At 35.4% G+C, this 25,369-nt stretch overlaps 1 protein-coding gene across 2 annotated transcripts in view; it reads right to left on the bottom strand.

Annotated features, from left to right (window-relative positions):
* LOC150095750 (cytochrome P450 3A8-like) overlaps window positions 1-25,369 on the bottom strand; it is a 38,752-nt gene that overhangs the window by 4,091 nt on the left and 9,292 nt on the right. For both annotated transcript variants that reach the window (XM_090410131.1, XM_090410130.1), the window contains exons 4-11: window positions 20,085-20,181; window positions 16,512-16,628; window positions 15,319-15,407; window positions 11,086-11,231; window positions 7,612-7,727; window positions 5,835-5,970; window positions 2,796-2,956; window positions 1,212-1,300 (exon numbers count right to left, since the gene is read on the bottom strand). In XM_090410131.1, coding sequence (XP_090266257.1) covers window positions 1,212-1,300; window positions 2,796-2,956; window positions 5,835-5,970; window positions 7,612-7,727; window positions 11,086-11,231; window positions 15,319-15,407; window positions 16,512-16,628; window positions 20,085-20,181 — 951 coding nt within the window. The remainder of the gene's footprint in view (window positions 1-1,211; window positions 1,301-2,795; window positions 2,957-5,834; window positions 5,971-7,611; window positions 7,728-11,085; window positions 11,232-15,318; window positions 15,408-16,511; window positions 16,629-20,084; window positions 20,182-25,369) is intronic.

Here is a 25,369-nt window from a genome sequence, read left to right on the forward strand (position 1 = left end):
AAGGGGCTAACACAGAGTCCTGTGGGAGACCGTGAAGGAATCAGGGACTGCTCTTTTTTCTACCAATATGGACCCGGATCTTTCTGTTAGAGAGAGTGGATTCAAAAAGCTGGAAATTTTTTTTGCACATTATAATATTTCCTAGGTTTAGGAAATATTATAATCTAGATCTAGACTGTGTCATAAGCTGATGCTAGGTCAATGAAATTGGTTTCGGATTTAAGTTTCTTCTAGAAACCTGCTTCAATCCGTGTTCTCGGGGCCAGGACTTGTTCACAGCAATTTCTTCCCGGCCTGAAGCCAGCTTGTTCAATCGGGAATGCTCTTTCGATGAGTGGTGAAATTCTTTTAAGTAGAATTCTTTCAAAGAGCTTAAAGGTGGATCAAAGCATGGAGATAGGTCGTAGATTTTTGATATCATTAAGCACGTCATTGAAAGGCCTAAACATATTCATGATTGACCAAATCCAAACTGACGCAATACAAGACATTTCCCCATCTTAAAATTCAAGTTCTTAATTCCATCATATTGATTTTAATAATTATTATTATTATTATTATTATTATTATTTAACCATTAAATAACTGTGTCTACCAAAGAATTAAATGAAATCCAATTAAAATAGAATTAACAGATTTTCCGGGACATCCTACAAGCTACTGCAGTTCTGAAGACAAAATTAAGACATAACATGCATGTTAGCGATATTTTGGTCTGCGATCACTTATTCTACATCATGAGAGATTTTAAAAAAAAAAAATAAGGTATTCTATCATAGTCAAGGCAATTTGAAAAACTAGTTTTCTCTTTTAGGCTTCACAAAACATTCTGATAGATGTTGAACGAAAGAGTGCAATATATTTCAACCCACTGAATGAGTCGTGGCAAGGTCACACGTTTGATCCAAAACAACTCGTCCGTGTAGGGTTGAGATGGTATCATTGGCAACAGCATAATTAACTTTCCTTTTTCCATATTAAATGTAATAACTTTATGTTTAGCATTTCTTATGAATGATGATTTCTTATATATGGTCTTTTTTGGTCTGATGAAAATACACTTCTTTTTAGAAAGTACCAAACTTCAAGAATATAAAATTGTTCATTAATTAAAGTATAATTCCTAATATGAACTTTCTTTAGATATTTTCATAGAAAAGATTGAACGTAACGGTATTACTCACACGAGTGTAGAGCACTAAAATACTTACACTACAGCCGGAGGGAACAGTCGAAGTGTTTCGGAAACTACACAATCCAAATATTTCATCTTTTGAATGCTATCGTAGTTAAATTCTCCCTAGTAACAAGTAGACAAAATAATCATGTTACCGCTGGGTATGGATAGGAAAGAAAGAAAGAGAGAGAGAGAGAGTTTTACATAATAAAATAAGTACTGCTACTAAAAATTAAAATTATTATATTCTTATACGAGACTACGTAGTTCGGTCAGTTTCGATTATGCTGTTTTTCGTAAAACAGGCAAACCGGCCCGAAGAACACGCGCAATATGCAGACACAGGAGACCACGGGAATGAGAATTAACAATCGATTCCATTGGATTTGGTTTCGAATGCCCGCATGGTACGTATGGATTTACGCACAAGCGTAAAGCAGATCACAGTCATTTATATTTGAATCATACGTTTAATAATAAAAAAATCCTCTGGATTCGATCCACATTGCTCAGGTCCAAGAAAGAATTTTTTTTGTACTTTTAACTCTTTAAAGAGAAACGCACAATTGCTCATACACTTCTTTTCAGAAAGTACCAAACTTCAAGAATATAAAATTGTTCATTAATTATATTGAACTCCTTAATTCCGCTTCTGCAATTTTAATGGACATCCTACACTTTGCTGATTCTTACTGCAGAAGCAGAAAACTGCACACCCTGAAATACATTATTACTGATGTCACAGAATTCGAATCCTTCAGAGCTCCTAAGTTCTGAGTCTATCATAACAGAAAAAATGTAGCGAGAGGATCCAAATCCGATTCAGACACCCAACTAAATCTTCAGAATAATTTAAGCTGTGATAATGCAAAGCCGGATACCAATCATTTGTCCCACTGATTGTTTCGGAAAGGAAAACTGTAATCTTCAGGCTGTTAGAGCTCCAAAATTCCATATTGCTTTAACTAATAAACAAGCGATTTTCTACACGTGTTGGTCTTATGTTTGCAGTTAGAAAGAAGTTTCTGGACCCAATAAGAAGACAGATAACACTGGAATGTGGAGTCAGTCTGTAATTTTTTCTTGACTTACTTCCAACAAATTTTAGTGGATGGTTCCATGGGTCAGAATGTATCCAAAGTATCACACAATTAAAAGTATTACGCAATTTAAATTTAAGGAAGTAACAAATACTTAATTGCACTGATTTTATAAATTTAACGGTCTCATAACTGAATGGCTTAATCATTAAATCAATCTTGTATCACAATTGTCTTCGGACTAGAGAAATGGACGCTGTCTAGAGGACAAAGATTTGACAGTGATCCCGATAAAAGTACTAATACCACACACACACACACAAAGAGAGAGAGAGAAAGACCTTGAAAATATCGCTATCCTGCTTTATATCAATACAACGATAAGATATGTAGGTAATTGGTGAGCAAATATACCCAATTGTTCAAAGTCCTCGTTTTATTAAAGCCAATAACAAATATAGACTTTGATTACAGGATTGACATGACGATAAGAATCGTTTCGGACGCGATAATGCAGAAATAAAACTGTTATTTTTAAGTAAATCATAGATAAAGTGGTGACTGGCAAGAACACATACTTCTTCCTCGAGAGTGCGATCAACTTCTTGTAAAAGGATCTCCTGACATTCGGGATTTAATGCCAAGTTGTAAGCCATAAAAGAAAGGGCGGAAGCAGTTGTGTCGTATCCCACGATGAAGAAAAGGAAACATTGGGACAGCAGTTCGTCCTGACTGAGACCTGTAAATGATAAGAAATGCTAATTAGAATTATAGCACAATTGATAGTTACGTTAAAATCATACACGTGATTATTATTATTATTATTATAAGGAAATCTCAGAAACGTATTCCACGCTTACCATTCGCCGAGATAGAAAAAATAAAATCAGTCTCCACACCTTTCCTAACAACACTCACTAAACCTCAATAAATAATTCTGTTTTTCGTTTTATTATTGTTGTTGTTGTTGCTGTTGTTGTACGGGTATGTACGGGCATTTCCATGGCGTTCCGAAGACTCATCGCAGGAGACACAATCTATCATACCTCTCCTTGAACCCATTAACATATGAAGCACTCACGACTGATTCTGGCAACCCATTCCACTCATTCACAACGCTCCAAGCAAAAAATCTAGGCCTCACACCCTTACGAACCACACTTTTATTCAACTTCCAGGGATAACCTCTTGTTCTGGTCCCTCTAGCCAAGTGCTGAAACATTTTCCCCCCATCTATCCTATAAAATCCTTTAAGCAACTTAAATGTTTCTATCATATCCCCTCTTTTTCTCTTATCAACCAACTACTGCAATTCACACACCTTCAATTCTCATAAGGAACATTCCAAAGGCCACTCACCATCTTGGTCCCGCGCATTCGAATCTTCTTCACAGCTTCACATCTCCAATAAATCCAGGGAACCGGACTTGAGCACAGTAATCCAGATGTGGGCGTATCAAGGGCTTATAAAGAGGGATAACAACTTCCTTATCTCCACTAATTAATGTGTTCTTCAATAGCCAAGAAATCTTATGGGTTACGTTAGCAACCTTAGCAATATACCCTCTAAACTTTAACTCTCTATTTACCACTACCAATAAATATCTAGCTTCATCTTTTTCCTGGAGTACAATGTCCTAAATGTGATACACAGCTTGTAATCCATTTATCCCAAAATACATAACTTTACATTTCTCTACATTAAACTGATACCCATTATCTTTTGCCCACACTGACAAGATATTTAAATTTTCCTTCAAGCTTCCCACATCGCCTTGATTAACTATTACTCTACCTAATTTCGCATCGTCAGCAAATAACTGAATATTTCCTTTCAGGCTATTTCCTATATCATTTAGGTACAAATTAAACAGCAATGGTCCTCGTAGATGCACAAGTAATTTATCAATAACCTGCATAGTCACCTGCCTTTAAACTTGAAGACCTTTATACCACCAGAATTTCAGGCTGCTATCCTTTACTAGATAGATTCAAACTCACCGCAAGTTACCACTACTACCTTCATTATGGATTTACTGCCTTCGAAAGATTTAATTTCTCCGCATCATTAGCAATACGCATTCCTTCCATCTTCTGTTTACCCTGAAGATATTATACTCCAAGCATTCTGTTCCTGTAAGCATATTTTCGTCTGTCAGTCAAGTCTTGATCACAATGTGCTCACCAAAATAATTAAACGAAATAAAATAAGCAAATCTCCACCATTATTAATAATATTTCCTGCAATACGAACAAGTATATACAGGGTGTTCGGGATAAATTTGACAGTTTCGTAAGGAAAAAGAAAATCTTCTTTGTATCTATTAAATTTAATGAATTGACAAAAAAAACATTACAGGCAGAGTTAATTACAATACTATCAACAAGATTTACTCAAAATAACCACCATTAGCATCGATCACAGCTTCAATTCTGCTTCGGAACCTCGAACAAGCTGATGCTACAGTCTCCCTGGGAAGGGCCGCAAAAACTGTTTTAATTTTATCCATTAACTGGGCTTTTGTATTACTGGAAGTGCGATTGGTGTCTTTTTCAACTGCGCCCCATACAAAATAATCCATGGGGTTAAGGTCTGGGGAGTTTGGAGGCCAAACATTTGGACTGGTGAAGTCGTAGAAATTTTCAGACAACCATTTTTGACTTTTCCCAGAGGTGTGGCAAGGGGCCGAATCCTGCTGCCATACATACGGCCTACCATTGGCTACCCTTGTTATCCAGGGCTTGACTACAGTTAGCAACTCCACGAACAAAGCCGGAATTTCAATGCCAGGGTTCTTCAACACCTGTTCCTGCAGATTTGCGAGGAATTCTGCTGTACGAACGCAATCAGATCGTCTGCTAGGGATCTTTCTTCTTGCTACATCCTCGTAGTCACCATTGCAAGTCTCTAGTTCATGCCTGATTGTTTTTACTGTATTCAGGGAGCATTGGGAAGCAGTCGTAATATCCTTATTTTGATGGCGGGCACGAATTATCATGATACAAGTTATTCTCTTCCATGATTCAGGTGGGTTCCAGCTATCCATCCTTTCTGACATCTTGTATATGAATGAAGAAGGGTCCAAACTTTTAAATGAAGAGAAGTGTGTGTTAATACATGTAACTTACGGAAAAATATAATTAATTATAAATATGTCAAATTTATCCCGAACACCCTGTATATAACAACTAACTTCTCGGTTTACACTACGCATGCATCTTCTGAGGACTGTTTGAATTCAGTTATTGATTTCAAATTCATGCGTTCAACATAATTCGGAACCCAGTTTTGGAATGTGCATATATGCTTGGTGTGCATCAGTCATATATTTCATTTGAGTATAGATGAAGTGCGCTGAAAGGTCTACATATCAATGACAACCGACCTACCAATCAATTAACATCTCATGTAGAAAGGTAATCGCTTGGCAGTAGTAATGGGAGAGGAGCTCTCAACTTATAACATTACAGCTTATTGCAATTGTTTTCACAGAACTTTTCGCAGTTGCTGAGACATCAGCAATTATGGACTCGCAGTTACTCAATAAAATTAAGGGCCTTTTACCTTGACGTAAATTTTAGACAGGTTCGGATAAATAATTTCGAATGTTACTTACTCTTGTAATGAGGATTATACTGGAACATCTTCCGGTTGTTTTCTTCGTCCTCGTTTTCTGCATCAGCATCTTTGTCTTCCACAGGTGGAGCTTCTTTGGCTGCATCCATCATCAATTCAAGGAAATCACTCTTTGCCTGAAAAGAAATACATTTCGGCTATACCAGTCGTCAACACAAAGGTTCAATCTATTGTATAAAATTCCAAAAGTAAATTAATTTCATGATCATTCGGACATCTGGAATATTTACCAACACTTTTAGACCAACGCATCTCGTACACGCTAGTGATATGCGAACTCGATAAAGCTGGAGATGATGTTTTAATATTTAATGAAGGGTGGCTTTTTAACTAGCTTATTCGTTTTCTTTTTTAATGAGATAAAATCTAATCAAATGTGGTAAATATTAAAGTGATTAAAATATGCTTACAAACTGACTAGGATTTCCATGCAAATAACTTGTGTGTCCCATCCATTTAAAGTTATAAAGGCATTGTAAACCTACGTTGGTTAAGATAAGTCGAAAATTCTTCATTTCAGCATGAATTCAACGGGAAACGTTGTCAAACCTGAATAAACAGGGGCTTCATCTAAAAGCATTCCCAATCCATGGAAGTAGCACGTTTCGAAAACCCAAAACCTTTTTTACTCGTAGTTAGAGAGTGAAAACTTTTTTTTAACTAAATATATCATGCCACTGTCTTGTATTCTTCTGGCAGGTTTGCCTGTTTTCATGACAAAGAACCAGAGTTTCTGGGTGGAAAAACCCTTGCGCATTCATCTGAGATCCGCCTTGACTTACGGAAAGCAGAAGCACTATTAACTCTGTCAACAGGCTAAAAATCGCTTAACCTCGGGTATTGTTACTTGAAAGACATTGGATACATAATTGTAGAGAATCTCTTTAAACGTATTCCAAGTCAAGAGTTTGGGTTGCCAAGCTCCATTTCCAAATCACTATTTAAAGAAAAAGTCATAAAATAACATTTCCTAAATACTTATAAACGCGTTTCAGCTGGTCTGGTTTTTTTTACTATTTCTTTCTTCAAAATGACGATATTCATCTGAACCAGTATCGCATTACCCAATAGGCGCGGGCCTAGAGCCTCGTCGTCTCGATGGGCCTCAAAAGTTACGTAGCAAAAAGATAATATGCCTCTAAAAATTTAGTGGACGTTTATATTTATTTATTTGCGCCTAGGGCCTCAAAGGAATATAATCGGCTACTGCCGAACACAATCTAACATTTCATACGATCTACTGCATTTTCTGGGATATCTACCTGGCCATTGAAGAACACTAAACACCATTCGAAACTCTACTGTCATTTATGTGAGTAAAACTCTAAAAAGCACATAAAATGCCAAAATATATCACTTTTGAGCTCAACACTTAAGCCACGACTACTAATCTTATTTTAGACATTTTAAAATATGATCATCCCTTCAATAAAATCGACTGTAGAACCCACGCGATTTGTGAGTATAATATATCGTGTTAAGGAGAATGAGATGGGTGCAGTTATCTGCCGTGCTCTCTTCACGAGATGTTTAAAAATCATTGATAATTTGGGCTACTTCTGATTGGCTACGGTGGAGACTAACTTCCCTACAGTCTCCAAAAATTGGCTAAAACGGCCTTCCTTTGGGAAATAAAAGGTGTTAGCAGATTTATAGCACTCATCTCTTCCTCCAGTCAACACTGCTTAAGCAGAGTTATCATCCCATTTCTGAAAATCATAGTTCACTTTTAGTACGTAAATAAAATCAGGTCTCACCTCTTTTCTCTGATTTCTTTCTTCGATCACCTGCAATACAACATTCCGGAAAAAGTTTCGGACTTCTGCACTAAAGAATTTTATTCTGAGCAACCTTCCCAGTTTTGGAAAAATGACTAAAAATATTTAAAAAATTGAATTCTTAATAATATTATATACTCTTTGTTATGCTAGTTTATTTCAATAAATGTATAAAGGGACAAAGCTTTTTTTTTTAAAAAAAAAAGTCAAATAAATAAATTTATTCGTTAGTAATGTTGAAAAAAAACATACATTTTTTCGCAAAGAAATAAATAATTGAAACCAATATGCAATTTAGATAATCCTCCATAGTCCTAAATGCTAAAGTTTGTCATGAGCAGAAATAAATTTATATTCAATAATTTTGGCTAATTTTATAGGAACCTGTCAGAAGAGTTAAATTTGGAATTATTATTACATTTGCAAAAAATTAGCCTTCTCGCAGAAGCAAACGTCATGTTTAAGCGCCACCTATATCAAGAACGAAGCTTAGTGTGTATGTTGCTTATTTTCATTGACAAATTTTAAATTTTAGTTGTCGTAATAAGTAATTTATTTATCTAAACTATATTAAATCAGCACATTTTAGTGGTATTGTATTAGAATAAATTAATAAAAAGTAATATATCACGTTTAGAATAATATAATAACAACAGAATAATCGTATGATATTTACATCACTCGAAATATATCAATCTTTTGATTTGTTTACAGCGCAGTGTTTTAAATCGCTATATAGTTTACGAAGAAATCCATGTAATGTCGGAGTTAATATGTCATAACTAAATGATAACCATTGGAAAAATGACTTAACTAGCAAATGCAATTATAGTATCTAAACATCTGAGCGTAAATAGTTAACATTTATAAAATTGATTTTATACTAAGTTTATTATTATGTGACACCTCCAATTAGTTCAAGGACTCACCGTGGTAGGGCACTCTACTCTGTTTACTATTCGCAATTTATGGCATTTAATTTATACACTTATAATTTTGGAATTCTGCTGGAGGAACGAAATATTTACTTTAAATATCTGTTTATTTTAAATTGCATTCTTAAATAAATAGAAATGATTGGAATCTCTACGCCCAGTAATTTAGTTATTAAAAACAATAAATAATATACATGCTGATCTAGGGTTATATAATAACTTGATTTATTGTACAAATAAGTATAACAAATAAGAAAATAACCAAACATTTTTTTTCGCCATCTCTTCGTCAAGGTTAGGATGCTAGTTTACAAAATGCAAGAAGATAGCTGAAGAGTGATATTACAAAAACAGTTAACACTACATAAACAATAAAATATTCCAGTCGTCAAAAAATTAAATTTATTGAGGAATATTCACTGGAAAGAAATAAAAAAAAAATTGCTATTTTAAATGTTGAAAGGAAAATCAGAAAACAGATTTGCATTTTCAGAGTTCATATTTTTAACGATTTCTTTGTATACAGCTTTCTTCTTTGCATTTTCTTAACCGATATCTTAAGATGAGGAAGCTAACATATATTTAGATAGCGAAACCTGTTGGATTTTATTTTTATTTTATTTTCGCTTATTACGGCAGTAAACCAGTTAAGCCAGTTATTTATATAAAATAACTAGGCATTGTCTGACAATGCTCAACATGGTCACAGTACAATTTAGAATCAAGAATTTTCTTTTTAACAGTTACAGAATGACTTTGGCAGTGTTATAGATTATTGTGTTGTATAACTAGTTATCAGGTGAAGGAAATACAGTTTCCGGTTAAAAGTCAGTTATCGGAAATCCATGTTTCCAGGAAGCGCACCTATATACGGAAAGTTTACCTTGGGTGTATTATACGTTAAAGATACCAAGACATTTTAAACTTGGTTTTGATCCTTCTCCCAAGTAAGCAAAACCATGATTTGCGCGTGAAATATATTCACGTCTAAGCTACTTGTATATAGAGGCAAATGACTTCGTATCACTTGTCTTAGTACATCTTTGTCTCATCCAGAGATTTTTACTAATAAGGTCAGGCACCTTTTGGCTACTTGTATTTTGAAATATACTGTATATGACTTCTGCTTTACTTCACACTTGGTATCTCTCCCGGGTCTGGCTCCCAATGAGGAGACCTCAATAAAGGTCGAAACCGGTCTGGGTAGTGGCCCTTCCCATTATGCATTGCATTATACACGTCCGAAAGGGGTTATATAGGTTAAAGATACCAAGACATTTTAAACTTGGTTTTGATCCTTCTCCCAAGTAAGCAAAACCATGATTTGCGCGTGAAATATATTCACGTCTAAGCTACTTGTATATAGAGGCAAATGACTTCGTATCACTTGTCTTAGTACATCTTTGTCTCATCCAGAGATTTTTACTAATAAGGTCAGGCACCTTTTGGCTACTTGTATTTTGAAATATACTGTATATGACTTCTGCTTTACTTCACACTTGGTATCTCTCCCGGGTCTGGCTCCCAATGAGGAGACCTCAATAAAGGTCGAAACCGGTCTGGGTAGTGGCCCTTCCCATTATGCATTGCATTATACACGTCCGAAAGGGGTGTGCTTTGCATTATGGGATATATATACTAAGACAAGTGATACGAAGTCATTAGCCTCTATATACAAGTAGCTTAGACGTGAATATATTTCACGCGCAAATCATGGTTTTGCTTACTTGGGATAAGGATTAAAACCAAGTTTAAAATGTCTTGGTATCTTTACACACAAGTAAACACACACACACACACACACACACACACACACACACACACACACACACACACACACACACACACACACACACACACACACACACACACACACTTGTGCGTGTGTGTGTTTCATCGGTCACTCCGATGAAACATGTTGCGTAATTAATAAATTTAATTGTTTGTTCTAATTCTTGAATCTCAGTCAGTACAAAAAAAAAAAAAAAAAAAAAAAAAAAAAAAAGAACATATTCCAATTCCGAGTTAATACAAGAAATCATCATTTTAAATATATCTACTCTATAATATAAAATGATAAGACATTTTTGTAATGTTTTTGTGTCTCACGTTTTTTGTCAAGTTATTTGAAACGTTTTGAAACTCAGGGGCTACCTTTAGTGTCGAGTCTTCAAAATTCAAGTCATCAGAATTCAAGGAGAACCTACTTACCAGTCCGGAACACTCGGGGGGGGGGTGCCGTAGGCGTCAGGGGGAGGAGCCCCTAGTATGTATATATATATATATATATATATATACACACACATACTAGGGGCTCCCTATATATATATATATATATAGGGAGTGTGTATATATATGTATATAGGGAGGGTATGTATATATGTGTGTATATATATATATAGGGATGTGTGTGTGTGTGTGTGTGTGTGTGTGTGTGTGTGTGTGTGTGTGTGTGTGTGTGTGTGTGTGTGTGTGTGTGTGTGTGTGTGAATTTAATTAAATCGAATTGAATACCTACAGGGAATTAAACTTTTCACGGAGACATTTCTACTAAAAACTTGTCTGGCATTGGCCACCATGGGGTTGTTGGGGTCATTATGAGAATCTATCTTCACTCCGAAAGCTGTGCTGCTGATGACATCCATAGTGAAAGCACCAAAGATTCTAAAACAAAACAAGCAAACAAACAAAATTAGTTTTAATACCACGCAAAACAATATACAGATAATAATGGAGTGATGTTAAAAGAGATAAAATGAGATGATTTATGTTGGACTGCAAGTTTGGTCATATGCATTAATTAAAAGTTTTTACTGCAAGCCTAAGTAGCGCAGTTACAGGAATGACTGGACTTGTCCCTTTCAATTTGGAAAAGATCCAGGTTCGATTCTTGTCCTGATGTACATTTTTAAAAGAAAGTGAATTCAATTATCATAAATTCATCTGACGGCAACATAGTTTTTGATTCAAGTAAACTCGAGGTAGTTTTTCCCACTCCCACAAAACAGGGAATACACGCACACAACTGAGAGATTAAAAAAAAAAAAAAATGTGTAAAGAGGCCACGGTAGCTCAGGGTGAGAATGATGCCCTTTACAGTGGCAGCCGGTGAAAATTTTAAATGAGGGTGCTGCATATACAAAATAAGAAAAATAATAAATTTTTTCCTAATCAGTAACCAATTAATTAATAAAAAAATTTAAATATTGAAAAAATTACTAAAAAATTTATACATTAAAAAAAAGGACGAGGAAAGATTAGCAAAACAAGCGTTCTCTGCCAGGTTGGCAGGAAAACGACCCAGAGGAAGACCAAGATAGAGGAGGATTGATACGGTACAAGGTGCCATAGAAGAGATAGAAATATAAGATCTGATAAGGTTGGAGTCTTGACAAGTAACAGACTGATTTGACAGAAAATTGTAGATAGGAAGTTAGTATTGATGTGGAATTTGATGATGATGATGAAAAAATTGCTTTTTTAAAAATATTTCACCCTCACCACGAACACACACCAATAATAAAAGTTTCGTACACAGAAATAACGCGCCCACGCGTACTATTTATCTGTAGCGACACTGCTCGTTGAGCAGTGTCGGATTCATTAGTTACATGCAATGAGAAGCGCAAACGAATATCGGAGAGTCTAGCTGCAGTTGGCCGAACGTGATAATTCCGGCACTGCGTTAGATCGCAGTGTATTTGTTTCGTAATCTAAAGCGTTAATCGAACAATTCCAATTATTAACTGTTCAATCAATGTCGAAACATAAGCTGTAACCTTTAACATGTTGTATTTCATTTACGTAATGTTGTATGCATTGTTATTATTTATAAACACAAACAAAATTTAACTTTTTCCTTTTTTTTCCTTCGGGATGATGCAGTGTCGCAGTGCTTATGTACAAGTCGCCACTGGCCCTTTGACTGGAAATACCTGGCTTCGAATCCTGTCTAGGATGCAGATGACCATTATTTGGGAGTTTTCAACTGAAGATGAGTTAGCAGTATCATAGGTAGAAGGATTATCTTCCTGCTGGTATTTTGGTTTTTCATACCGTAAAACAGGAAAACCGGCAAGGTGAACACACGTAATTTACAGAACATAATACACTATGCAGATAGAATTAAGTACATCATCAAGGCATTTCCTCCCTGTCTAAGAAGCATGGAGAAAAATGCCGTGTAGTGCGTCGGAGACGGGGTGCAGATAGAACATGAATTTTGTAGGTGGGACTTCATGGAGACGTCATATGATAATAATAATAATAATGATTAAAAAAAAAAGCAATTAGTATGAGAGCATGGTTTTAATTTAAAATATCACGGCCTCTAGTACAGCTTATCAAGATACCGAATTAATTTTAGTATTCCATGTAAAATTGCCATGGTGCAAAATAGCTCACTGCAAATGTCTAATGACATATCAGCAGTTTGACACCATTAACTGAATAAGACATTTGAGACGTTTTAGACACGGAAAACAGCGGTTGGTTTAGGACGATGACAAAGAAACTTGGGATATTAAGTGAGTATCTCCAGAATGATATTTTTTTGTATTTGAGAGCAATTTTTTTTTTTTTGAAGAAAAGTAAAGTTTGTGGGAGAGGAAAATCCCTTTGTGTATGACAAAATTTGGTTGAAAAGCCCCTATGAAAAAAATTTTTTCGGCAGTACGGAAGTGGGCTTAAAAACAGCAGCATTCTTGGAGAACATACAAAATACGTTCGACACTATCGTTATGGCAAGTCGGGACTAGCAGACTATGCCTTGAATGCTCCTTCAGATAGGATCAAACGGAAAAAAACAAAAATGCTACACAGAAGTCATTATAAGTCACAGGGATTGTTTTTGGAATTAACAACAACTTTAAAACACCCTCAAACCTCAACAAGTATGCCTGTATCAATTCACTCAAAATATGGGAGACAGTCATTTTAAGATAAATTAATACTTTTTTTTTCCCTTTCTGTATCCAACAAAGATGGCATCAATTATGACATGTTATGCAAATTGTTGCTCTTCGTGTACTGTGAAAAACTGTTTTGTACTCTGAAGATGTAATATCAGCAAATAAGTTAAATTAATATTCGTTATTTTCTTTATTAATCAGTGCGAACACCGTCCATGATAGTATTGAGGTGAAGCTTATAAAACAGGGTATTTTGATTAATTTCATTATTCCAAGAATTCTACTCATCAGTTGTACTTGTGAAGAAATCCGGTGAATGTGTCAAACATTATACTTGTGGCATTTTACACATAAAATGTTGTTTGTCCCAATTTTGTCACTACTATAAAATTCCATCAGGCCAGAGAGTGGAATTATTATATATCATTTTGATAGTTTTTGTAGCCTTTCAAATGATCCAGAAGAAACAAAAATTGAAATAGCTTGACAAATTTTTTAAAGGATTCCAAATACTAAAGTAATAAAAAATCCATCCAGTTAGAATCCAGGAATAACTAATAGATGCATTTATGAAACCATTTTTTCCTCCCGTATTTTCTTCAAACTTTCGTGTGGTTCTTGGTAAATTGCATGAACAAACCAAATAATGTTGTGAACTTTCTGAAAAGAGCAATTAAGTTAGTAAAAATATCGCCATAGCAAGCAACAGAAGTTGGGCTCCATTCCTTCATCCAGTGCATCCACTAGCACAACAACTGAAGTAAAACGTTGCCAAGTCCTAGCAGTCGTTCCATCTCGACTCCAAAGATAGTCATGGCCTTTCAATTCTAGCTGAATTAACAGACCTAATAACGCAAGTCAATATGCAATCTCTGAAACTTGGTTATCCATTTTTAGAGGAGAAAATAGGCAAATTGTTTCTATAAAATCATCCGAAAACAATTTAAATTCGTGATCATTACATTAATTACATCTTATGTAGTCATTATCGAATACGTACATTTATATCACTGCTGCCACCAATGTTACAGGAAAATCAGTCCACTTAGTTTATTATTCGGATCTCGTTAAGTCGCAAAATCAAGATCACGGGGTGATTTGGACCAAGAAAAATGTCCTCATAGACAAGTTGTATCTGTACACACATTTTATAGTAAATAAAAACCCCATTTACTTGTAAATTCTCGCATTCGTTTTATTTTCTAAATAATACTTTATTTTTGAGCTCATGACAGTACCGTACTCTTATAGGTAATGAAACCCCTTTTAACGAGTATGTCGAAACAATTTTCATTTCAAAAGACAGGCAGCACTTCCAGATATGTTACCCTCTACAAAGAGATGTCACAATTCAGCTACAGATGTCTCTCAATTAAACTGTACAGGAACAATCCCTAGTTTCAACTTTTAATGATACATGCCACTTAAATCGCATGAAAACTTGAACTGTCATTTGGAAACATTTCCGCATCTATTTTAACCTTTTCGTAATCCACTTGAAATCGACTCAGCCCGCTACTTGGGAAACTACGGTACAGGTCGTGTTTGGCTGCAAATCACTTGGATTAACCTACCGTACTACTTTCATTTGGTTCTTTTTAAAACAGACAATCATAATATCGAAATCATTACACACCAAAGAGGCGCCTCAAGTCGAAATTAAAATGTATTGGTATCCTATTATGATCGTCTGTTGCATTTAAACAATAAGGATTTGCTACCAAATTTATATTTATATTTCGTCATCTGCATCTAAATGATAAGAAAGAGTTGGTTTACGTAAACAGTTTATCAGTCAAAAATCTCAGCTAAGATAATTTGTAAAGAAACTATTCACCCACCTTTTGCAGTCTACAGAGTCTCCTTTTCTTGCAGCTTCCATGAAATTTTTCGCAGCAGTCTCAGCACAGTCATTTATAATCGCGGTCATCTAGAATAAATTTTTCCGATTAAAATAAGCTACAAATGAAAAAAGAATATTCACGACAAAGTACGTGTCATACTAAGCATTTAAATGTTGTTCGTTAATTCAAAATGCAAACAAACTTAATAAAGTTTTTTATAAATTCTTTAAATCCTTAATCCTTGACGTATAGTCATCTTCAAAGTAACTTAAAATTTCTGAAATGATATTTTAAGTTGTTTAGAAGACGGGTAAGGATTATTAGATGGCGCCAGTTGTTTTCTGTACTCTCCTCCCAGGATACCTATTGAAATCAACAATAGCCTTCGGCCAACTATCTGTGACCAACAGGTGGGTCAGGCTTCTCCAGTCTTTCAAAGTTAGGGATAAACGGCCTTGCCTACTCCCTTTGGGAAATAAAAGGCATTCAGAGGATTTATTATTATTATTAGATGATACCTCAATGGAATTTCGAGACTCAAGACTAAACCTTCGTCCATTACACGATACAATATACAAAAGAACTATAATAAAAAAACATTGTACAAATACTATGCAAGGCCTGTGTAGCTCAGTAGAAGTGGTGCTTGCATCTTCTGCAACAGGCCAACAGAAGATAAACTTCAGTTCAAGTCTAGTCGCCAACTGCAGGAACTTTTTCTAAGGCAGTCTTCGACAGGTTCCCGAGTTAGTCGATCTCTGGCACGGGCAAGCGGGTTTTTCTCCCCACATTAATCCAGACAGTAATATATTCTATTAGTGTTAGGTACCCTAAGAAATGGCAGCACTTGCTTGCCACTCTCTTCATCGGTGGCGGCTTATAATTAGTGACAGTCACGGGCCAGCTATCTCTGATTGGCTACCAGTAGAGATTGAGCTACCCACTCGGTCTCTGAAAGCTAGATAGGGTTAAACGGCCTAGCCTACTTCCTATAAGGAAATAAAAAGGCATTAGCTTATTATTATTAAATGTTATGCTTTTCATGAGCTTATCTATGATGAAATTAAATCACCGAGCTATTCTAACAACTTTTATTGGTTTTCTCAATACTAATTTAAAATAGAAAACATCGACACATACGTATTGCTTTATTATTTTCATACCGACTAAACAGAGATTCATTGGAATACCTTTCTCATCTTTCCGGAAGTGAAAGAGGGGGTTACAATAGTCCTTACTCGCTTCCATTGATCTCCATTTAAATTTTGCAGCATATTGTCCAGTAAGGGATCTCCAGTGCTGAAGAGCTGTAAAAGAAAAAAATCAAGTGAAAAATGTCATTTCTAGAAGGAAAATATTTGAAATAAATATTAAAGTAGCGGTAATGTTATAATGTTCATACTTCGCTTTCAGAAATCTAAGAAAGGAATCTAACCAATCTAAGAAATAAATAAATATGTATATATATATATATATACATGTATATATATATATATATATATATATATATTTATTTATTTATTTATAAAATTAAAATTTAACTGACTAGAACCCGAGAAAGTATAACAAAAACCTTTAATACATCACGACTAGTTTCATTGGTGTTCCGACTTCTTCAGGTGAGAAAGAAATAACATAAGACTTATAAAAATAATAAGGTAAAAAACATGGACTTTCCAGCTTAATAAAAAGAAGAAGCAGAATAGTAAGAGTCATATTTGAATAGGTGACCGCGTGCTACTGTTGGCATGCGTTGAATTTGTGTGACCGCTAATTTTAGAGCGCTAGTACTGGATTACTGCGCTATGGGAATTAGGCAAATTGTAGCTTAGATTGTTGGTCAAGTTTTAAGGGTCCAGAACTATTTCTTTTGATTCGATAATTCGTCTTTCAAATTCATCCTTGCATATATATAAATTGGTTGTGCGGTCCCAATCAACTTGGTGTGGCCGTTCTTCGAGGTTTGAGTTTGCGGAGAAGAGAACATGACTTGAAAGGGCACTCGCTCGTGTTCTACTGTAGGAGATGTCACGTCTATGTTCCTCAAGACGAAGTGAAACAGATTTATCTGTCTGGCCAAAATAAGGCCGACGACAGTCGCACATAACTTTATAAACACCAGTAAAATGCAGTTAGTTGTGTTTTGGTTTTGGTCGACTCAGAAAAGAACGAAGTTTTGGCAGAGTAGTATAGTCGGTCTTTATTTTGAATTTCTTCATAATTCTAGATAGTTTTGAGGGGTGTATATATATAATTCTAGATAGTTTTGGGGTAAGAGAGTTGATAAATGGTAACTGTATATGAGTGATAGGGTTGGAATCATCTTCTTGTTAAAGATGCCAAGCTATTTTAAACCTGTTTTTATTCCATTTCCCAAGTAAGCAGCAGACAAATAAGTCAAGTTTGCGCCTGCACGTAGTGCAAGTCTAAGTGACCCGTAAAGCAGTGCAAGCTAGGCAACTCGTGGTAAAGGTGGAATAAGCTCTGATCACTATTCTTAATATTTACCCTTAATGCAAAGCCCATCTCCTTTAGGAGATGTATGATGCTCTGCATTCAAGGTAAGAGGCCATTACCCAGACCGGTTTCGACCTTTATTGAGGTCTCATCAGTGGGAGCCAGGCTTAGGAATACCAGTAGTTCGAAGGGAACCAATCGTTCGACGCTGTTGACACATTCTCCCTCGATGAGTCTTAGGACTCCCTGGAGGTGTCAAATAATAATAATAATAATTTTAATAATAATGCTAAGTAATACAGAGCTTATAAGTATTTTATCAAAACAAATTAGTTACCATAAGGTGCTTTGACCTTATTAAATAAAAATCTCAGGATGAAAGATAGATGTACGAAGTTTTTCACCTTGGGTAGGAAGTTTTTTTACCAAGGGGCCACTACCCAGACCGAAACCGGTCTGGGTAGTGGCCCCTTGCATTTGATGCATAGCATCATACATCTCCTAAAGGAAATGGGTTTTGCATTAAGGGTAAATATTAAGATTAGTGATCAGAGCTTATTCTACCTTTACCACGAGTTGCCTAAGACTTGCACTACTTTACAGGTCACTTAGACTTGCACTACGTGCAGGCGCAAACTTGACTTATTTGTCTGTTTGCTTACTAGGGAAATGGAGTAAAACCAGGTTTAAAATAGCTTGGCATCTTTAACATATATTATTACCAAGGTAAAAAACTTCCTATATATACCATATATATATATATATATATATATATATAGATAGATAGATAGATAGATAGGATTGAAGCTTCTTTATAATCATGATGACTAAATATTTTTTTTTATTATTATTCTTTATTGTAAACATAATCTTATCTACAGGATTAACCGGTTTTTGGTTCTCTGCAGGCTATATGCCTCTAATAATGACTAAATAGAGTTTTATTCAGATATCTCTTTCTGATCTTCACCAAACGATCTGAAATGCAGCAAGGATTTTAATCCCGGAAACAAATAAATCCCAAACTGAAACTCTCAAACAAGCAGCACTCCCAGAGGGATAACGATGTCCTCATAAGAAATAGAAATATTAGAGCTTTATAAATAATTACAATGAGATGACTTTTTGATACTCGTTTATGACAGAGACATATTTTCTTAGATATGTATTCAACCTGTTTCTTAATATCTTAGAAATATAACCCCCCCCCCAATCTCTCTCTCTCTCTCGATCTCCCCTTAGAGCTGTACTAAGGAGTATCTCACAGGTTGGAAAAGAGGTTAAGGTTAAAATACCCTTCGAAAAGAACAAGAACGGCACTATTTATCAACGGATTCAATAAGTTAAAAAAAATTCTAATATGGTGAATTTTCTTTGGTCCAACATTGACAGATACCAAATGCCATCCTCCTAGATGTATTTCCCACTAACTGTTGATATGCGTGACAAATATTTGACCAGAGTCGCCGTAGGTTCCTGTACTGACTTAAGATATGCTGGTCTTACCCTCAGCTGGCATTCTAATTCTTTATAGGTGCTGATGGAGTTCAAATCAAAGATGTATTACTCAGTCCTTGTGTTTCCATTTCATCTTGTCTATGAAACGGAGTAACTGGGGCGTTTCCATAAAACCGCTATAGTGTAGACAACAAATTTTCAATACAACGTTTGCTGATATTTTTTTCCAGACACTACGAGAAAATATCTTGGTTTAAACCAGGATAAATATACACCAGGATGGTGTATATTCCCATATACACCATAGCTACCAAACTTAACAGACAAGAAAATATAGACCGACAAATAACATCATAACATGTAGGCATATATATTTTTACTCGTTTTAATCCTTAAATCAAAAAACGAACTAATAATGAAATTCGTTTTGAATTATGGTAATAATAATTTGACTCCAATTTTTTAACGACACCTATCTTCTTTTAGTGTTACAGAGGCTGTCATATTTTCATAATAGTTGGTTTTTACCAACGCATGCTTTGTATTATATATTTCCTTATTTTTAAATTAAAAATCAAAACTTTATTATAAGTGAATTCCTAATATTTGTAAATGTAAATAAGCAAATAATAAACTACACAATTTCATCTTCTGACTGCTACATTATAGTAGTAATATCGTTTAATAAATAAATAAAAAATATCATGTATCGAGGTAATTGCAGGTGTGCAACACTTGCAATTACCTCGTATTTAATTCTATCCGAAATTTCTATTTTTTTTTTAATTGATTGATATTGCCATAACTAAGATTCTCCAGCATGTAGAAAAAAATAGAAAATAACTTACCCTTCTACCTGGAAAGGAATTGAAATCTTTCACCAAGATTTGTCTCAAAAGGTCTGGTATAGCAAGAAAAAGAGTCGGCTTGGACCCTTCGTAGGCCCTAGAAAAATATAAAAAATAAAATAAGATCTGCTTATAGTAACAATGTTTTCTGTAAAGTACGGGAATGTATGGAGCTGGGAGAAGCAGGTATGAATTGGAAGTTAACAAGTTGATCGTTTCCAGTGCATCAAATTTCACAATTAAAAGATAACATACGAAATATTATGTACTTAAGCTTAAATTCGTCTGTGGCCATCATTTTATGCAACGTATCTTAGCATGCCAATGTGGAGTTCCTCTGGTACTTGACATCGGCAATGTCTCAGAGAGTTCATTTTGTGTGCGCGCGCACAAAATGGACGAATACATAACGTATGGGGGACCAAACTCAAGATTTCGACTGGGGAGAAAGGGCATTGTACAGGGTGTCCCAAAATTCACGCAAGAAGTAATTTTGATAGAAAACACAGGTTTTTAATTAAAAATTGTAATTTCTTATTATACTTGAAAACATGAAGAAAATCAAGCATCTTTAAGTACTGAACAGGATCTTCGCTCAAAATAAAATTCTGATTTCCTTTCTCAATAGCCCTTGCAACCCTCTCCTGAATATTAGAATAAAAAAATGAACGAAAAGTTGTAGGATGCTGAAACTGGTCTACCAGCTAGGTATCGGGGAGATGTTAGAAGTGTTCCATATCATATTATTTAGTGCAAAGAAAAACTTTATAAAATGTTATTTTTTAATGTTTGGAAGCAACTGGTTTTAAATCTGAAACGCTGAAAAATTTTCAACTGGTCTATTGCAAAGATGATGGATAAAAATAAAGAAAGAGGAAGAAAATAGAAAAGTACACCTATCCGAAAGAGGGGTTTCATTATTCTGGTGGTCTGTTTTAACGACAAACAGAAAGTGGATGCGATCTGCACTAATGAGTGAAGCTAACTATATAAACTTAGTTTAGCTGCAGAAGAGCTAGATATAAGGTCTGTGTCATGAGTGCATACGATTGTCTTTTCCTGAAGTGAATTTTGCTTGCATACAAATCTGATTTCATGCAAATTATTTTAGTAATATTCTTTAGCAGTTCAGTACAAAAACATTGTCACAAGTAACTTGTGACTAAAACACACGGTCATGTGTAAAATATTTCGTTACACTTAATAATTCCAAACAAACTAAAAAGAAAAACAAATAGAGGCATTCCTCGACTTACGTCCGTTCGAGTTACGTCCTTTCGAAGATACGTCCGTGATCCCATAAGAGAATAAATAACATTTTCGACTATACTTTCGAACAAGACGCAAGCGTAAAATAAAAAGGTTTCTATTTAGAACAATGCATCATGCACTGTGGCAACAGCGCGTTCAGCGGCAACCTCCCTCGGCATTCGGACGGATTATAACTACGAATTTAACGCGTCTTCCGGTTGGTTCATGAGATTCAGACAGCGATTTGCTTTGCATAACGTGAAAATGTATGGGAATCTGCAAGTGCTGAGAATGCTGCCAAGGAGTTTGTGGAGAAACTGGATAAAATTATTGCGGGAGAAAATTCCACAGCAAATATTTAATATGGATGAGCCCTCCTTGTTTTGGAAAAAAATACCTGAACGGAAAATTCATTCGCAAGAAAGCTAAAATCTATGCCTGGTTTCAAGCTCTTGAAGACTGTATTACAATTCTGTTAGTGGTTAATGTGACTGGATATAAACTGAAACCATTTGTGATAAGGCACAGCGAGAATCCACGAGCCTTCAAAACATTAGGAAGCATACTCTTCCAGCTAATTAGTGGAGATATAAGAAGTCGCGGATGACTCAAAAATTGTTTGCGGATGTCTTTATCAACTGTTATGAGAGTGAAATGGAAAGCTATTGTGTGAAAGAAAATGTAGAATTGAAACTTTTAATTCTAGATGCGTCTTACATCGGTGATCTTCACCCCAAGATCGAGGTCATATTTTCTCCCTCCAAACACTATTTCATTGAACCAACCGATAGATCAAGGAATTCCTTGAAGTGTTTAAGGCTTATCATCTACGTATAATTTCTTCACAAGTCATTCCTGTCACTGAAGGAAATTACCAGACTCTCATGCAATTCTGGAAAATTAAATATTTATGCTATTAAGTATATTGTTGTGGCTTGGGACGAAGTGACCTCTCAATGTTCGAGTGGTATGGAAAATACATTAAAAAGGTTCGTGCACGATTTTGGAAGGTTTGAAAAAAAATGAAGACCTCTGTAAATTGAGTGAAGAAATAGTGGGCCTAACAAATAATCTGTATCTTGGAGTGAATGATTTATGTCATCGATCAACTCACAGAAAGTGCTTCTGAAGAGCTGACCAATGAAGAATTGGTCGAACTGGAGGAACAATGTTGCAGAAGAGGAAGAACGAGAAAAGGAAGAGGGAAATGTGAAACAAGAAGCAGTAGTAAACAATTCACTGTGAAGGGTCTTGTTCTCTGTAGTTAGCGATGTTCTCAAAATGGCTGAAGACATGGACCCCAATGTTGAACGCTACTTATTAGTAGGAAGTACATGATGCGTTTGCTTGCTATGAACAAATTTATGATGAAAAGAAAAAGAGGAATAAGCAAAGCACATTGGACAATTTCATCAAAAAAACAAAGAAAGGTTACACCAGAAGATCCACAGCCTGGTCCATCACATAGGGAAGGTAATGAAGATGTGATTGTGGAGGAAGATTTGGTTATTCTCCTGTTTTTTAGTGGCAGTAAAGTACCGTACAGTTTTATAAGGTTTTAAAAAAAATTAAAATGACAGTATAATTAATACGGTTAAGTCCCTAACCCTTCTGTTGATTTAATGTATCGACTTGCGTTCGACCGACTGACGTCCTGCCGGATGGAACGGAACCCAGACGTAAGTCGAGGGATGACTGTACTAAAATTTCAGTGAACAATATGAAATGTAAACGAAAATAAGTAACGATGGTAAAATAAATTTTAAAATGAAAATTAGTTAACGCCTTTTATTCTCCAAAGAGAGTAAGCAAGGCCATTTAGCCCTAACTAACCGAACAGCTTTGCTCCAACATTACAACCGCAAAACAGTTGGTCTAAGACTTATTTGTTTTAATAAGCATTCAAGAGAGTAGGGCAGACAACTGCCGCCATTTCTGGCATTAACCCTAATACTATACGTTATTATATGAAATAGTGTGAGCTTGGGTGGAAAAGACAAACAAACAAAAAAGCCCTAATTGCCAGTGCCAGAGATCAACTATCTGGGAAACCAGCCCAAGAAGGCTTAACTTCCAACATTCTGACAATAAATTGAGCGTTGTGGAGTTGCTCACAACAAAATTAAATGTAGTACAGCCATGTGGAAATGACGTTTAGTTTCATAGTTCAAGCCACCGACTATGGAATTCTTTCTTGGGATTTTTTTCAGCTAGTTTCGGGAGTCAGTTGATTTTCGTTAGTGTTGGCAGGTAGACTTATTTTATTTTATCACCAACTCACACCGCAAGAAATTCATATTTCTTGCGGTGTGATAACATATACGTGTTGGGGTTTAGGCCAGGAGATGGAAGGTCTTTTCCCCATCCAGGAGAATATGATATCACTGATAAGCCAGGGATTTGCAAAGGTAGAGTCCAGCTGGCTATCATTCTTCGAAAAAGTTAGTTTGGACATAAAGAGCTCCACTTTCCTTGTGGGAATAAACGGTGTTTGAGGATTCAGTTTCTATTCATTTCAATCTAAGTGAACTGTGCTCAGTGAACTTTCCTTTTGTTGCATTCATTTACATGGATTCCACAATGAAGTACACTGCAAGCCGAAAAATCACTTCCAAAATCAGAGCATCCTTTAACCTGAATCACCCACAGTCAATGTTTAACATAATATTAAAAAATGACAAGTTTTCTAGATTTTTTTATCCATGCTTTTTGACAATATAATCAAATTTTATGATTGACAACAGAAATTATTTTTCACCCCAAATAAAACAACCAATTTCGTGCGTCACTTGTGTGATAATATCTCTTGGAAATCCGCCCTCTATACGAAAAAATGTACGTTGAAAATGTTCGTATTTTAAAATAATTTTTTAAAAATATTTATTTCCAATTTATGTGAAAATTATCAGCTGGGGTAAAATAAATAGAAATTTAAAAATTGACAAATTAATTATAAAAAATACACATTATACATATTTAATTAATCATTATTAGTAAATTAAATTAGTGAAATTACATTAGATTTCACTTAAATTTCATTATTAAAATGAATTATTCTTTTGCTCATGATCTTCATGGAGTCAGAAAACTCATCGTAGAAGACCATTGTTAGACATCACAAAGCCTATTGTAGATGCCCTAAACTCTTGTTCTCATCGCTTTATCAGGCAGTTCTTTATTACTACATGACACTTCGCCCGCAATGAGTCCTCGGAGGTGTCAGTATAGTAGTAGTGGACGTAGAAGTAGTACAGCAATAATAACAACAATAATAATAAATATACACAGCATGTTTGAAGGAATTATTATTATTAAGAGAGACTTCCAAGGAGTCAGAGACTTATCGAGGAGGCCACATACTACACACACCAGCTGGCATACTTATTCTTGAATTCATTCACACTGCTTGCGCTCACAACATCCAAAGCCAATCCATTCCAACCATGCACTACCTTCTGAGAGAAAAATCTATCCCTCACACCCTTCTTGGCGGCCTTCATTCTCAGCTTCCAAGGAAGCCCTCTCGTCCTTTTCCCGCTATAAATTGAAATTCCATCAATTCATCCCAGTCATTCCAACTGCCCAACATACAATGCCCACTGTATCCTTTTGCCAAAAAGATATCATAAACCTGTTGTCAAAATTAGACACAAAAATGTCTCCTGGCCCTGACGGCATTCCTCCAATTATCCTGAAGGTCTACGCACCAGAACTGACTCCTATCCTATGCCATCTGTACACACTCTCTTACTCTACTGGTGTATATATTCAAAAGCCTGGAAACTGGCCTATATTCAACCCATTCCTAAAAAGGGTGACAAATTACTGCCATCTAACTACCGCCCTATCTCACTCACTTCAGTCCTATCTAAAGTAATGGAGAAAACCATCAACTCTCAACTCCTAATCTACCTTGAAGGTACCCGGCTATTAAGCGACCACCAGTACGGATTCTGTCAAAGCTGTTTAACAGGAGATCTACTCTCATACATCACCCATCACTGGACAAACGCCATGGAGAAATTCGGTGAATC

Source organism: Typopeltis vanoorti, chromosome 20 (genome assembly GCF_054136105.1).
Source record: "Typopeltis vanoorti isolate ZY-2024b chromosome 20, IOZ_Tvanoo_1.0, whole genome shotgun sequence".
Lineage (NCBI taxonomy): Eukaryota > Metazoa > Arthropoda > Arachnida > Uropygi > Thelyphonidae > Typopeltis > Typopeltis vanoorti.